We start from the raw sequence: 14376 nt of genomic DNA on the forward strand, positions 1-14376 counted from the left end.
GCAGTCCTGTCAATGTAGACAAGTTCTGTACCCATTGTCAATTCTGATGCCGTCAACTAGTATGTATTATGTAACAATGCATGTCTAGGCTGCTGCGTCCTCCTTCCAAGGTTGTCGGGGTTTCTTTGTGTAAGAACCATTTGACCTCCTGAGTGCAACAGGGTGAGAAGAACTGTGGCAAGAACTCAGTTCTTGCTCTGTACCCAGAAATCCTATCTGATGTGAGAGCAGCTGATTGAGGAGGTTGTACCTTCCAAACAGGGGAAATGCAAGTTGAATCTTATATCCTGGGGGATAAATCATTGAAGAAAAGATAGGAAGAAAGAAAGAAAATGATCACAGGAATGTTTTCTTATAACGGAGGCCAGATCTCTCTCTCTCTCTCTCCCCCTCTCTCTCTCTCTCTCTCTCTCTCTCACACACACACACACACACACACACACACACACACGCACACACGCACACACACACACGTGCGCACACACACACACAGTATCACTAAGGATGTATATTTGGGTAAGCAATACATGTACTAGGGATACATGACAGGGCAGCCATTGTTTCTCTAGTCACTCAATAACACAGTATCTGAGACAGTGTGACTGTTCAGCCGCCTCTGACAAGGCAGTGAAATGCTACTGCTTTTGCTGTGAAGCGCACTGCTGTTTAACTATTTCGATAGACAAGTCCAGTCATAGAATCTGGAATTGAAAAGAGCACTGGAACTTCTCTGAGGCGAAGCTGTGTGTGGTGGCCCATGCCTCTAACACCCTAGGGAGCTGAAGCAGGAGGAGCAGTAGAAATGGCCAGCTAGACAACATAGGGAGACTGTCATTCACAGAATGTTACATGAACCAACCCTCAATGCAGAAGTCATTCCTTTGACAATAAATTAAACATATATAAGTCTCTGCTTTATCACCTCCAGAAACAGGCAGCTTATTACCTCAACCACAAAATCTCTTAGGATCAGAAGTGAAGAAGAGTACCGAATTCAGGAGTGTCTGAGCAAGAGGCTTATGGGCAGTGTAACAGCTTACTAAAACCTTGTCCAGACTTGGCAGGGAGATGCTTCAGATGAGTGTTTGGAATAACAATGGAATGGAGAAAGAGACAAAGAGCCATAGTGAATATTTTCTGCTCAATAACAATGCCATCGCTGAACAGCAAAACATCGACTTCCTCAAGCTTGTTGTCATCTGAGAACAGTGGCCGTTACCCTGGCAACCACACTTCGATGATGCTTCCCTCAAGAGTGGCTTGGAAGTACAAAATGTGGAGGTAGAGCAGAGGCTGAGTTCTACCAGGTACCTGAAGACTATCTGAATCCCATCAAAGGCACCACAAGAATGCCAGGAGTTAAAAAGAAAGCAGATTTAGAGCAGCATGCTAACTGACTCCTCCTAGAGACACTGACTAAAATGATCAAGGGCAGCCTTTGCCACACCATTTCTTATCTGGTTCCTCCTAGCCAGGAACTCTTGAAAAGCTGGAGAGATTAAGCAATTTGCCCAGCTTGAGGGGCTTCACCTTGACCCTGAGCCAGGATACCAAGAAATCTTGTCCATATCCTAACAATAATGTTCTCTCAGAGCTCTGAATAGTAACATCTTTAACCCAGGGAGGGGGTAGGAACATCTACAGGTCCTACCCAAGCCAGTGACGCATTCATTTTTCCATGTCCTTTGTTCGTTTGTTTGAGGTGTGTGTGTGTGTGTGTGTGTGTGTGTGTGTGTGTGTGTGAGAGAGAGAGAGAGAGAGAGAGAGAGAGAGAGAGAGAGAGAGAGAGAGAGAGAGAGAGAGAGAGAGAGAGAGAGAGAGAGAGAGAGAGAGAGAGAGAGAGAGAGAGAGATTGAGATTGTATAGCCTTGAAAATCATCCCTTGGTTACAGTTCTTTAGTCCTGAAAGAAAAAGACAAATATCGTTTCTGCCCATGGAACTTTAGGTTTAGAAAAGATTAAGTCAGGGCAGTAAGCTGATAAGGAAAGGTCATAAGCCACGGTCAGTGAACAGAGTTTTCCCATCTTGTCCCATTCACAGGCCCTACCCAGTGTCAAAGTTACACAAAAAGTTCAGCGAGTCCGTCCTTAGCCTTTGCCAAATGATTAAGAGTGATTTCTCACTGACCTTGGAGCTCTTTGCTGTTCAAGGCTTTGGAAAAGAGTCAATGGCATCCCAAGGAAGAGGGTGAGGTTCTGCAGGTCAGCTTCCCAGTTTAACCAAGGAAAGAGGGGGATCTAGTAGCATAAGGTAGGGCTGCACTTGTCTCTACTGACAGCTTGTTCTTCATTTCCCCACAACTGGACAAGGTAGAGACAGTGTTCAAGGAACAGATTTAAACAACCAAGCTTGGATTTTGGCCTACAAAAGTTTGCACATGAATTGCATGCTCTCTCCGCCCCCCCTGTGTGTGTGTGTGTGTGTGTGTGTGTGTGTGTGTGTGTGTGTGTGTGTGTGTTCCGGTCTGTATCTGAAGAAGAACATAGGAGGTACAGTGGGCCAGTTGCTCTTCCTGGTGGTGGAAGCAGTAGGAGTTACCACTGGTAGTACACAGCAGTGATAATAATGCCTGTCTAATAAGGAGGTTTTTTTTATTTAACTTTGTCCATATGACTTGACTATCAAGCAAGCTTGAATCCTCAGGCCCCAGTAGAGCCCTTTTGAGTTCTTGAATATACTGTAAGTGCTAATACAATGCAGGAAAGACAAAGTCATAGGCAAGGCTTTGTCCTAACAAGATGAGACCAGAAGCAAAAGCCTTTGTCTCTGTCACCTCCTGATAATTGTTGTTTTACTTCTAGAACCCTACCCACTTATGGCCATCTATCCCTAGTACTAGTCACAGCTGCTCTAGTATCTTGGCCATGTTAATGGCTATAGGCCCTGATCAAGGACGCCTCTGTTTGTGGGTTGAGGTTAAGGGGTGGATTCTGGGAGGAGGGGAAGGGGAAGACCGCAGCGCATATTAGAGACTTAGGGCGATGGGACCAGTTTCTCACTCAAAGAGCTTGCCTGTTGTTTTGCTCTATTGTACAGGGTTCTTCTATCTCTCCCTTTGTCAGCTGGATTCAAGAGACAGGCTGGGGATTGTGTGGGGTACAATTGGTCTCTTTCTACCATTCCTTTCTATGAAAGCCCTTCCTCTCCTCCCTTTGATGAGTTCCCAGATTCACACTGAATTTCCATCATGGAGCTGGTCCTTGAGGTGTGCCCAGGGCATGGGAAAGGAGGGAGGGCTCTGGAGCACTTGGCTCCTGCTTCAAGAGACCGAATCAGGATCAGGACAGTGAGTGGGATGGGCCTTAATCTGAGAGTCACAATAGTACTGTTGATCTCTGACAGCAAACGTTGTTGAGAAAGAAAGTTCTATCACAGATTACTCATGCTTGTTTGGGGGATTTGGAGATAAATATAACCAATTCTGAACTAATGTCTTCCATATCTTTTCACCACAGGATTTGGTTACATCCACTTTAACACTAGATAAGAGGTATCTTTGGTTTTCAATTTAGGAAATAAGTTTGTTCTCCTAAACAAGATTAGAAGTTTTCTGAGGAAGGGGAATTGACTCTTCATTTCTATTTCTTGCAGCATCTATGTTTCCAGTACTGTGTTTAATGTTAGTGTCCTCAAGTCACTCAAACACAAAGAAAAAGAAAGCGTCATTAATTTTCTCTGTGATCTCTCATCAAAATGAGACATTGACATCTCATTGAGTAGCAGTTGTATTACGTAATTCTTTTATACTGACTCCACCACATCACAATTTATACTTAGCTGGGAAATGACAGAATGCCTTTTAACATTCAAAACGCTGTTGACCCTGAGTTATTCTGAAACAGAGAGCTTATGGTTTTAGGCTGCTGCTCACATGTTCCCAAGTTCATTTCTTGGATTGTGAAAAATCAAAGTGAACCCAATGGACTTTTATTCAGAATCCTTTGACTGTCAACTACTTTGATGAAAAGACAATCTCTTATATGTTCTGAGTTTTCCCCTGTTGGAATTCAAATTTTGACTTTTGCTTGGGCAGATTAGCTGTGGTTCCTTACTTCCGCTGAACTTAAATGCCCCTTAGAACAAACATTTCATCTGAATTTTGAGGAAATTAACATCAGATGCTTGTTTTGATATTGTTAAAATATTTTATAACCTAACAGCAGTCGATTTACCTCAAGGCATTTATGTTGGATTCCACATTAGAGAGAGACTCACTAAAGTCTGTGTCCTTGTTTCTTGCCTTGAACATCAATAGAACAGAAAGGGGGGTGTTATTATCTGAGAACTAAGAAAATAGGTGTAAAAAATAAAATGGTGGCGATTTAGAGTTGCTCCTAAAGTTTTGTCTCCCAGTAAAAACACTAAATGTAACGTTTTCTGGTTATTTTGATGACCACCAAATGATTATATGTCCAGGATGGTAAATCATTCTTCCTTCCATCACTTGATGGGCAGAGGGAAAAATCGTCATCCTTAGTGTAGACGACATAGAAGGGCATCAGCTAAAGCATTGAGTAGATCTCTCTGTTTGGCTGGCAAGAGCTCAAGTTCCTGGTCACACCTGCCTCACCACTAGACCATGCCATGGTGAAAATGCCGGGGTGAGTGAATGGGCACAGGATGACCACTTGCCAGGGTAGATGGCTCTCCTTACCCTGGCTAAATAAACAGTTCTGCCATTGTTTACTGGATCTGACCCCCTCCTCACCCCCAGGCCTGCAGGGCCTTGCAGAATACCAATGAGGCTCCTGAGATCTCAGGAGAAAACAAGGCTTCTTTGTCTGGGGAAGTTATGGAGGGCTGTGTCCAAGGCTTGACCCTTTGCTGGAGAGAGAGAGAACAGTGGGGTCAGTGACCTCCCCACCCCCACCTCAGGCTTCAGAGACCTTCTTTACTAGAAGAGTCTAAGAGTCTGAGGGTGGAGAGGAGTTAAAAGGGCAGAGAATGAAAATGGTGGTGTGTTTACTTCCAAGTGCCTTTTCTTGACTTACTGGATACATGTAGTATCTTCACCTAATGATACAAAATAAGATCAATTTCTGGAATGTCTCCCCAAGACAGTGATCAGTTTCAGCTGTTTTGCTTTACTTTGGTGTACACATGCATGTATTGTACACATCTGTGCAAGTGTGCACATGCACACACATCATAGGCCAGTAGTGAACCTCTCTCTTGCAGAGTTCATGTTGAGTAAACTCAGCCTCTACTCACAGTAGCACAGCTACAAACCAATTGATTGCCTCTTGTGGAGTGCTTCAGTTTGGGGAAAATGAAAGGGACCCAATTCAGCTACAAATGTTTGCTACGTACTTTGGCTTGGGCTTCTGAGCCATATCTCTAATGTAATGTACAAGGATCTTCAAAGACACTCTTTGAAGTCCAGGGAAGGCTATCCTTTCAGTGAGTGGTGGGTAATGGGGCTCACTTATTCTGTGGTTCTGATAAAAGAGACAAATAAATGCCTCTATCCCAGCTTTTCTATGATACACATAATTTGATCTTTCAACATCTGTTGACATTGTTCAACTTAGCTGTGAAAATCACATGTTTAAGTATCTGAGGTTTTAATAAAAACTGAGCTCATATTAAGGGAATCAGATAATGAACTTCAATTTCTCCTGGTACTCTGTTATAGATAATTGAACTTGGTTTAGAGAAATACATGAATATAAAAGTCTAAACTTTAGAAAATTATTTTCATTCTATAAGGAGATAAGGAGTTACAACATACTTATCACAAACTAGTACTTTCTCAGGCACATATCCTAATTATCTCTATGTACATTTACTATGGAATAGATGTATAAAAATCAACTGACCTATATATGTGTATATATATATATATATATATATATATATATATACACACATTATTAAATATGTGTGCACATATATTTTATATATTACATACACATGCATATATTAAATATGTACTATCTATATTCACTATCTGATATATCTATTACATATACATCCTATTTAAAGATCTTAATATTTTCATTTTTCCACCTTTTGCAGATGTGGTCAAGAGGCCAGAGGGAACCACATGTGTATCTGTCTAGTCAGCCATCTACTTGGCATTTGATCAGTTTCATTTCATAAACACCAGAACTCGGGCCATAGCTGCTTCCAGGGTCGGTGACTATTTGATGTACCTTTCTTATTTCTCAGCAACACTGGTACAGGGCTGAGAGGTACCTGGTCTGGGGAATCTCAGGTATTCTTAGCACTTTAAGACACCTGTGTTCCCAGGCCCTGTGTGTTCCCATGGCCCATGGCCCATGCCAGAAAGTGCTGTGGTCATTACAGAAAGTCTCTTTGTGGCTGTACCAACAGAATTTCAGTGTAATTTTGAGGGTACAGAAACTGGTGTGCAGTAAATGTTCAAAACATCGACAAATCATCAAGCCTTTATTAAAATATATCTCTATTGAATAGGAAATCAAATACTCTGGAGCTGTCTGACATGGATTCTGTAGAAGCAGCGAGCAGTCTTAACCATCAAGCCCTCTCTCCAGCCCCAAGTCTGCATTTACATTGTCACTATTCTTTTTATTATTGTGTGCAAAAGCAACCTTCCTTGTCCTGTGCCAGTTCCTTTCTTCTCTGGGTTGATCCCTTCTATCTAGATCAAGAAGGATTTGGCATTCCTTGCAACAAATATACATCATGTGTCGGAATGTCCAGAAACATGCACTTCCCATCATATCTTCCACCTGGAATGCTCTTTTAGTTCAAATTGCGTCTGAAAATACTAACATCTATGGTTCGTGTGCTTTCTTCTGAAATTCTAAACGTATTTACTCTCTGTAGCCATTTACTTGGTTTCCTGGAATTGTTGGTGGAAAGTATTACACCTGCTTCATTCATTTTTCCTCAGTCAACTGAAGACTTCCAATTTGGCAGTTTGTCCCTTTTCTGTTTTCATATCCCGTGTACATTCCATAGTTGATGAATAATTCAAATAAGTCAACAGACAACAAAAGTAAGAAAAGTGGGGCTAATCTTATCACTTTCCTGGATTGCTACTTGAAGTAGTTGATTCCTTTTAAAAACCCATATATTCTGTTATTGAACATGAGGCTTCAATTTTAAGAATGGGGCAAAATAATGAATCTGGGTCAGTCTCACATTCCCAAAGCTAAAACCTGTAGATTCTCCTTTAGAACTCCCAAGATAACCACTCTCTGTGCTTGGCAGCATGGGCTGCTTGGCCCAGCAACGTATGTGAGTGGATGAGTTCCCTATTATGCATACCTGACAACCCCCTTCTTCCCTAGGCTTGTTAGAGTGCTGTGCAAGATGTCTGGTTGGGGCCCCCTTTGCTTCCCTGGTGGCCACTGGATTGTGTTTCTTTGGAGTGGCACTGTTCTGTGGATGTGGACATGAAGCTCTCACTGGTACAGAGAAGCTAATTGAGACCTATTTCTCCAAAAACTTCCAGGACTATGAGTATCTCATTAATGTGTAAGTACCTCCCCCCTCCCAGACCCACGTCTTTTTTTTTTTCCCCTCATCCTGTTGTGGAGGTACAAAACTCATCAGCATCCTCATGAGTAGTAGGGGACCAGTGTGGAGCCAGATAGAATTCATGACCGTCTCTCTGTGTACAGATTCTCCTATGCCATGTTGGAAGCTCTAAGTGAGGGGGGGATAATGTCAGGTTCAGAAAAGAGGTATGCCTCCTCTCACTCCTCCCTGTTGACTCACACAGGGTCCAGTTTCTGCTAGGTGTGTTTAATGTTGTGTGAGTTGTCTCCACAATGGCAGGTGGAGGTCCAGTGACGGGGCAGAGTGGAGTCCCTGGTCTTGGTCTGACACACTGTTCTTGTGTACTCAGGCTTAGTCTTGCCTACTCCTAGAGCAAGTCAGGCTACAGTTGTTCACGCATCTCCCGGTTTGTCAAGCATCTCTCTCCTGTGGAGTAGCACTTCCGAAGGGCCAGGCAAGGAGTGGCAAGCTTGCTTCTCTAGGATGCAGGATAACAAGAATTCCGGGGGGGCGGGGCCGGGGGAGAAGCACATGCTTTTGCCCACCCTACCATCTGGCTTCATTCACTTCAGTGAAGAAAAGGTGAAGGAACTCAGGAGAAACCTAGTGATTCCTCCCAAGAACCTCTAGCTCCTTAGGCTTGTACCTTTACTAACTGACAAAAAGAGCTGTGTCCTCTGAATAAGGTCGCCTGGACTTTTCCGTCTGTCAATGCAGGATTCATGCTTTCCAGTATGTCATCTATGGAACTGCCTCTTTCTTCTTCCTTTATGGGGCCCTCCTGCTGGCTGAGGGCTTCTACACCACCGGTGCAGTCAGGCAGATCTTTGGCGACTACAAGACCACCATCTGCGGCAAGGGCCTGAGCGCAACGGTAACAGGGGGCCAGAAGGGGAGGGGTTCCAGAGGCCAACATCAAGCTCATTCTTTGGAGCGGGTGTGTCATTGTTTGGGAAAATGGCTAGGACATCCCGACAAGGTGATCATCCTCAGGATTTTGTGGCAATAACAAGGGGTGGGAGACAATTGGGCGTGAGTCTGTGGCCTCATCCCCACCCAAGGTTGGGTCCTCTCCAGAGGCCTGGCTTTTGAGTGAGGAAGCGAAGGCTACAGCCGAACGATATGGTCAGGAAGAACGTGGTGCCTGGCCGGCTTAGCCCTACCTTCCAAAGGTTCCCTAGAAAATTTCATCTCAAACTGAAAAGCATGAATTTTGTAGGATGCTTTGTACAATAAGACCATTTCTAACCAATCTGTTGGTATCCCTTTATTTTGTTCCTAGCAAGCACTACAAGAGTGGACCAGACTATACAAGAATCAAAAATACTTGTCATGGGATTGAGACTTAGACACGTAACCTGAAATGGAGGGTGGACCATAGAAATTAAAGAATTGACCCAAGTCACAGTATTCTGGGATCGTATTACTATTGGGATCCCAGAGAGAATTAGGCTAGATCTGCATATTTCACATTTATCTTTGGGCTAGCCATGTTTTAGAAAGACATGTATTGGTTTTTAGTTTCTAGAGTTAAAGATCTTTTGGGGTCTGAACATGTGTGTTGTGGTGATGACTTTTTGTGACCAGCAGTTAGCTTAGAATGGTTTTAGATCTGAAATTTAAATCTCCTATTGGCACTGTTCAGTGACTAGGGAACAAAACTCCAAAGAACATCTTGTAAGCTCAGCCTATGGCACAACTTTCTTTCAGGACTTTTTTTTTTATTTTTACTTCTTTACACCTTCTCTGCCCTCCAAATCCCCTGAAGCCTCTCTAACCCAGGGATCCGCCTCACCCCAACTCCCACCCACTCCCTACCCTCCATCACACTTGGGGCCAGTTCTCCAAGAGACACTGCCGATGACACTTGGCAGAAGTGCCCTGCTCACTAATTCCATTTGAGGGAGATGCCTGGAGTCTGACTTCATTGGCATGTGCCACTCCGGGATCTTCCAGTTTGTGTTTCAGGGTCTGCACGCCGATGCTGATTTTTAACCACCCCATGTCAATTGTTTTAGTTTGTGGGCATCACCTATGCCCTGACTGTTGTGTGGCTCCTGGTGTTTGCCTGCTCTGCTGTGCCTGTGTACATTTACTTCAATACCTGGACCACCTGTCAGTCTATTGCCAACCCCAGCAAGACCTCTGCCAGTATAGGCAGTCTCTGCGCTGATGCCAGGATGTACGGTGAGTTGGATGTGGGGGTCTCAGATTCCCTGGTGTCTATGGAAGCGATGTGTACTGTTTTTGTCCTAGGGTAAGGAGGATGGTGATTATGGAAGTATTGTAAGATGATGAATAAATGCTCCTTAATTTATTATTCTCTTTCCTGAAACCAAGGATTCCCCCCGCAGAAAGGGAACATGGAAGTTTTAGGAGGGTTTGTTTGTTTGTTTGTTGGCTGTTCTTACTCCTTTTCTCTGACTGAGTGCTATTACCAACCCCCAAAGCAGCACATTTTAATACTATAAGATTTCAGCATTATTCAATACCACCTTTGCTTTTATATAATTTTAGAAAGGAGGATCATGCTTATTGTCGATGTCAGGTTTACTGCCAGAAGAGAGAAGGTAGAAAGGCTCTGGAGGAAGCCTCCACATGGCCCTCTAGCTCTATGAAGTTTACTCTGCTTGATTTTTGTGCCTTAGGTGTTCTCCCATGGAATGCTTTCCCTGGCAAGGTTTGTGGCTCCAACCTTCTGTCCATCTGCAAAACAGCTGAGGTAAGTGACTGATTAGGGTTATTTTTGAAAGAGATTGGCTAATAACATAGAAATGCCAGCCTATAACAGAAGTTTCTCCTCATGACCTTCAATTTCAAGGATTGTAGTCTCTCCATGTTGGACTTTGAATAAGCAGATTTCCCTTCTACAAAATAATGGCTAAGTGTGCCTGAACCAGTGAGCATACTGATTAAAAGTAAAAGTACCTATTTTCCCCAGAGCTGCAGCAGAAATCTTACTTTCCCAAACTCCCCTCATTAACAGAAAAATGTACAGCTTTAGATAAAGGTAATACTTAGTAGTAAAATTTCCCAAATAAGAATCTTCCTTAAGGTTAAAAACTTCTCAAGAGAATAGGCCATGCACAAAGACACACACGGGTTCTATAAAATACTTTACATTTGAAACTCCATGTTTTCCAGTGAAATAAGTACACTTGAAAAAAAGAAAATGCTTCATTGAGAACATGTATATGCCCTAGCGGTGAGGGAATAAAAGCAAATCCTGGGGAGAAAGTCAGAAAAACAACATCTTTGAAAACAAAGTATCGACTTTGAAATTTGGGATCCTGGGCACAACTGTAGGAAAGGAGTTAATTATTTGGGATCATTCGTCTGTTTTCTGAGTCCTTGGGATACTGTGGGTACGAGGTGCTATGATAGACAAATGGGAGCTTGACACTTAGGGAAGTGAAAATTTAGTTAGAGACACACAATTACCATACAGGAGAGAGCGCACTGCAGCCAGCGAACGGCATTCACTCTTTAGAGTGGCTCATGCTTTGCTTTTCTGTTATATGAAATAATTCTCTTGCACACATTCTCCTGCAGTTCCAAATGACCTTCCACCTGTTTATTGCTGCATTTGTGGGTGCTGCAGCCACACTAGTTTCCCTGGTAAGTTGTTTTAAAATAATATTAGAAAATAAATGCTCCAGGGATAGCTTGAGTAGTGTTAGGCTGAGACTAGAAAAGAGACTCCTTCCAACTTTGAAAGGCTGGAGAGAAGCTATGAGAAGGGTCAGCAAAGTGTGGGGCTCCATACTCTGCCGTGGGTATCACTAAACAGGATTTGCTGTATCCCCGGATTCTGTATAGTAGAAACTTCTTAGATAGTCTCTAGTGGACTTAAGTACTCTCGGGGAGACTGGAGGGACCTGCTCATATTAGAATTGTTATGACATGCTGCAGTCCTACGCCCCAGGCCCTGCAGGGGGTGTTGGTACAGTACCAATGCAGTATGCTCATTCCAGAGGCACTGAAGGGCAAGGTGATTTACCTCAAGTCTCAAGCAGCAGTTAACTACAAGGAAGAGCTCACAGAGTCCTCCTCAGTACCTGGAGGCTTTCACAGAAATCCAGCTCACTTCTACTTTGTACAGTCAATTGATGCATAAAAGATAGGAGGGCTATGCTCATGCAGTGGCTGTGTGTCTATAGCAAACACTACGTCTCCAAGTCACTTCCACATGCTGACGTGACAGAGCACAGGCCTAGCTAATTTCCTTAAGGAAAGGTCAGTGGTTAGCAGAACCTAGCTGTGGAATACATCTTTATTGATTAGGTTATCTGGGCGACTGTTTAAGTGTCTAATTGAAGATTTCTATTCACATATATAGAAAAAAGAACAGCAATGTGCCTTTTAGTTTGTTTGTTTGTTTGTTTTTCCAGACAGACGATTTCCTATTATTTAGTTGTGATTTTATTTCAAACTCTCCCTCATTCCCAAAAGGTTTTGGGTTGAGAGACCTTCCCTTTCTACTCACTCATCTTCTCTCTTCTGTTCCCTACAGCTCACCTTCATGATTGCTGCCACTTACAATTTCGCCGTCCTTAAACTCATGGGCCGAGGCACCAAGTTCTGATCTCCCGTAGAAAGTCCCCTTTGTCTAATAGCGAGGCTCTAACCACACAGCCTACAGTGTTGTGTCTCCTATCTTAACTCTGCCTTTGCCGCTGATTGGCCCTCTTCTTACTTGATGAGTATAACAAGAAAGGAGAGTCTTGCAGTGATTAAGCTCTCTCTGTGGACTCTCCCTTTTACGTACCTCTTTTAGTCAGTGTGCTCCACAGCTGGTTCCTGCTAGAAACAGGGAATGCCTGAGAAGGTGATTCTCCAGCTGCAAGGCCCAGAGGAGTGAAAGCTCTAATTCAACTTGGGAGCACCTTCTGAAGACCAGGATGTACTTCCTTCTCCAAGGGCATTTCCATTGAGAAAAACAAAGTGGAAAGAAAGATTCTCAGGGAGAGAGCAGGAATGTCCTTGGTCTCCTTGCCATCAATAGGAGCCACATGTGTTCTCCTTGATGCACAAACCAAGAGCTCACTCTATCTTCCTATTTCCACTGAAGACAGAAGAAAATAAAAGAATGCTAGCAAAGCGATAGCATTTGCCCAAATCTGCCTCCTGCAGCTGGGAGACAGGGGTCAAAGCAAGGATCTTTCACCCTTAGAAAGAGAGCTCTGACCCCAATGGCAATGGACTATTTAAGCCCTAACTCAGACAACCCCACTTACTGCATAAGGGAGCACAGTGTCTGTGTAGACAAAGGGGGCAGAATCTGTCCTTACACCTCATTAGGAAGAGAAACAGTGTTGTCAGGATCTTCTCACTCCCTTCTCCTTGATAACAGCTACCATGACAACCCTGTGGTTTCCAAGGAGCTGAGAATAGACGGAAACTAGCTTTCATGAAATAAGACTGGGACCTAAAGAGCAGCAGTTGGTGGAGGCTAAAGGTGTAACTTAAGATGGCCCTCGCTCGGGTAGATGACAGATAGTTAACTCTTTGGATAGCATACCTTTTTTTCTGTCAGTTAATTGTGTCCTCTGGCCTCTGGCATATCTTCACAATGGTGCTCTTTTCCTGGGTTTTTAACCATTCACTCCTAGCAGGTGATTTGAAGATCTTGATTAGTTTGAGAATGATTCATGTTTCACATTTTCCAATTGTTTCTCTCTTGTTTGGAGTTAGATCAGAAAGATCTGGAGGATGTTTTTTGATTATAGTTCTTTTTGAAAAAAAAGAACACTGGACAGTAAGCATTACAAAATATTTGAAATTGTCTAGTCCCATGAATTTATTTGGATTTTCCACAAGTATTCTGCATTTGTAGAAATGGGCTTGGTAAATTTCAACCTCAATTTGAATAACCTGTCCAATATTTTTCTTTTCTAACAAATGACAGATGATTTTGCTTGCTAATGTTATCTTGGCATTTTGAGAATTAGACTTAGCATAGAGGATAGTGTCTCTTGGTATATATAGGTCACATAATAGGTTGTACCAGCTGTCGGCTGTTCATTTGGTAAGCGTCCATGGAGATCTGGAGACATGGAGAGGACAGACAGAAAGAATTTGAAACCTGAAGAACTCCCAGATGTCTAGCTCATCCTGTATTTGTTAACATTGGGATAAAAAAAAAAAATCAACAACTCCGATCTGGTTTGACTGAAGAAAAGGTTATTATAGACCTTTGATCATAGATTTGTGTCGTCCTTATTCTCCAGAGTGTTTTTGGCCATGTTGAAGGACTGCACAAGAAGACAGTGAGACTCGTTCCTGGGCCAGTATATAAGATAGCTAGCAGGGTACACAAGAGTGAGGAGAGGGGAACGGCTCTGTAAGAAACCAATCAAGATGAAGGAAAGTGAAATAATCCACGTCTTTTATGTTGTTTTGATTTAATAACATAACAGATAACCAGCTGTCCCCCGAAAACCTCCCATGCATACACACACACACACATACAAAGAGAGTTCATCAACTGCAAGTGTTTCCTTCACTTCTGATATAGAATTTTGATTTTAACAACATAAAGAATAAACTTGTAGAAACTCATCTTATAAAATGTATTTTATAAAATTAAAGAAAATAAAATTAAGAATGTTCTCAATCAAACATGGTGTCCTTTGAGTGAATTGTTCTGTTTGTCCTCAGCAACAAGGAACTTAATTATAGCTAACTCAAGGTGCTCATGTATTTTTCAGGCCATGTAAGTTATTCTTACACTACTTCTATGAAAAATGTACCGGATAAATATATTACTTCTTTTTTTAGACCCAAGGGCACTAAGAAATAGAGGCAAAATGCAAAACAGTTTACCTAAAGAAACCCAATAAATGCTTGTCTGTACTTAAATATTGTTATTTGAGGCCAGGTTT

The 14376-nt window shown here is 42.7% G+C and overlaps 1 protein-coding gene across 5 annotated transcripts in view; it reads left to right on the top strand.

Moving 5' to 3' along the window:
• The window catches only part of Plp1 (proteolipid protein 1), a 101564-nt gene extending 87451 nt beyond the window's left edge, over positions 1 to 14113 (top strand). For 4 of the 5 annotated variants that reach the window (XM_059250938.1, XM_059250942.1, XM_059250941.1 and 1 more), the window contains 6 exons: positions 7282 to 7468; positions 8210 to 8471; positions 9511 to 9679; positions 10141 to 10214; positions 11045 to 11110; positions 12006 to 14113. In XM_059250938.1, the coding sequence (XP_059106921.1) occupies positions 7282 to 7468; positions 8210 to 8471; positions 9511 to 9679; positions 10141 to 10214; positions 11045 to 11110; positions 12006 to 12077 (830 nt within the window). In that variant the 3' untranslated portion in view covers positions 12078 to 14113. The remainder of the gene's footprint in view (positions 1 to 7281; positions 7469 to 8209; positions 8472 to 9510; positions 9680 to 10140; positions 10215 to 11044; positions 11111 to 12005) is intronic. The other variant, XM_059250943.1, reaches the window with a different exon arrangement.
• Positions 14114 to 14376: the final 263 nt, after the last annotated feature.

This window comes from Peromyscus eremicus, chromosome X (genome assembly GCF_949786415.1).
Source record: "Peromyscus eremicus chromosome X, PerEre_H2_v1, whole genome shotgun sequence".
Classification (NCBI taxonomy): domain Eukaryota; kingdom Metazoa; phylum Chordata; class Mammalia; order Rodentia; family Cricetidae; genus Peromyscus; species Peromyscus eremicus.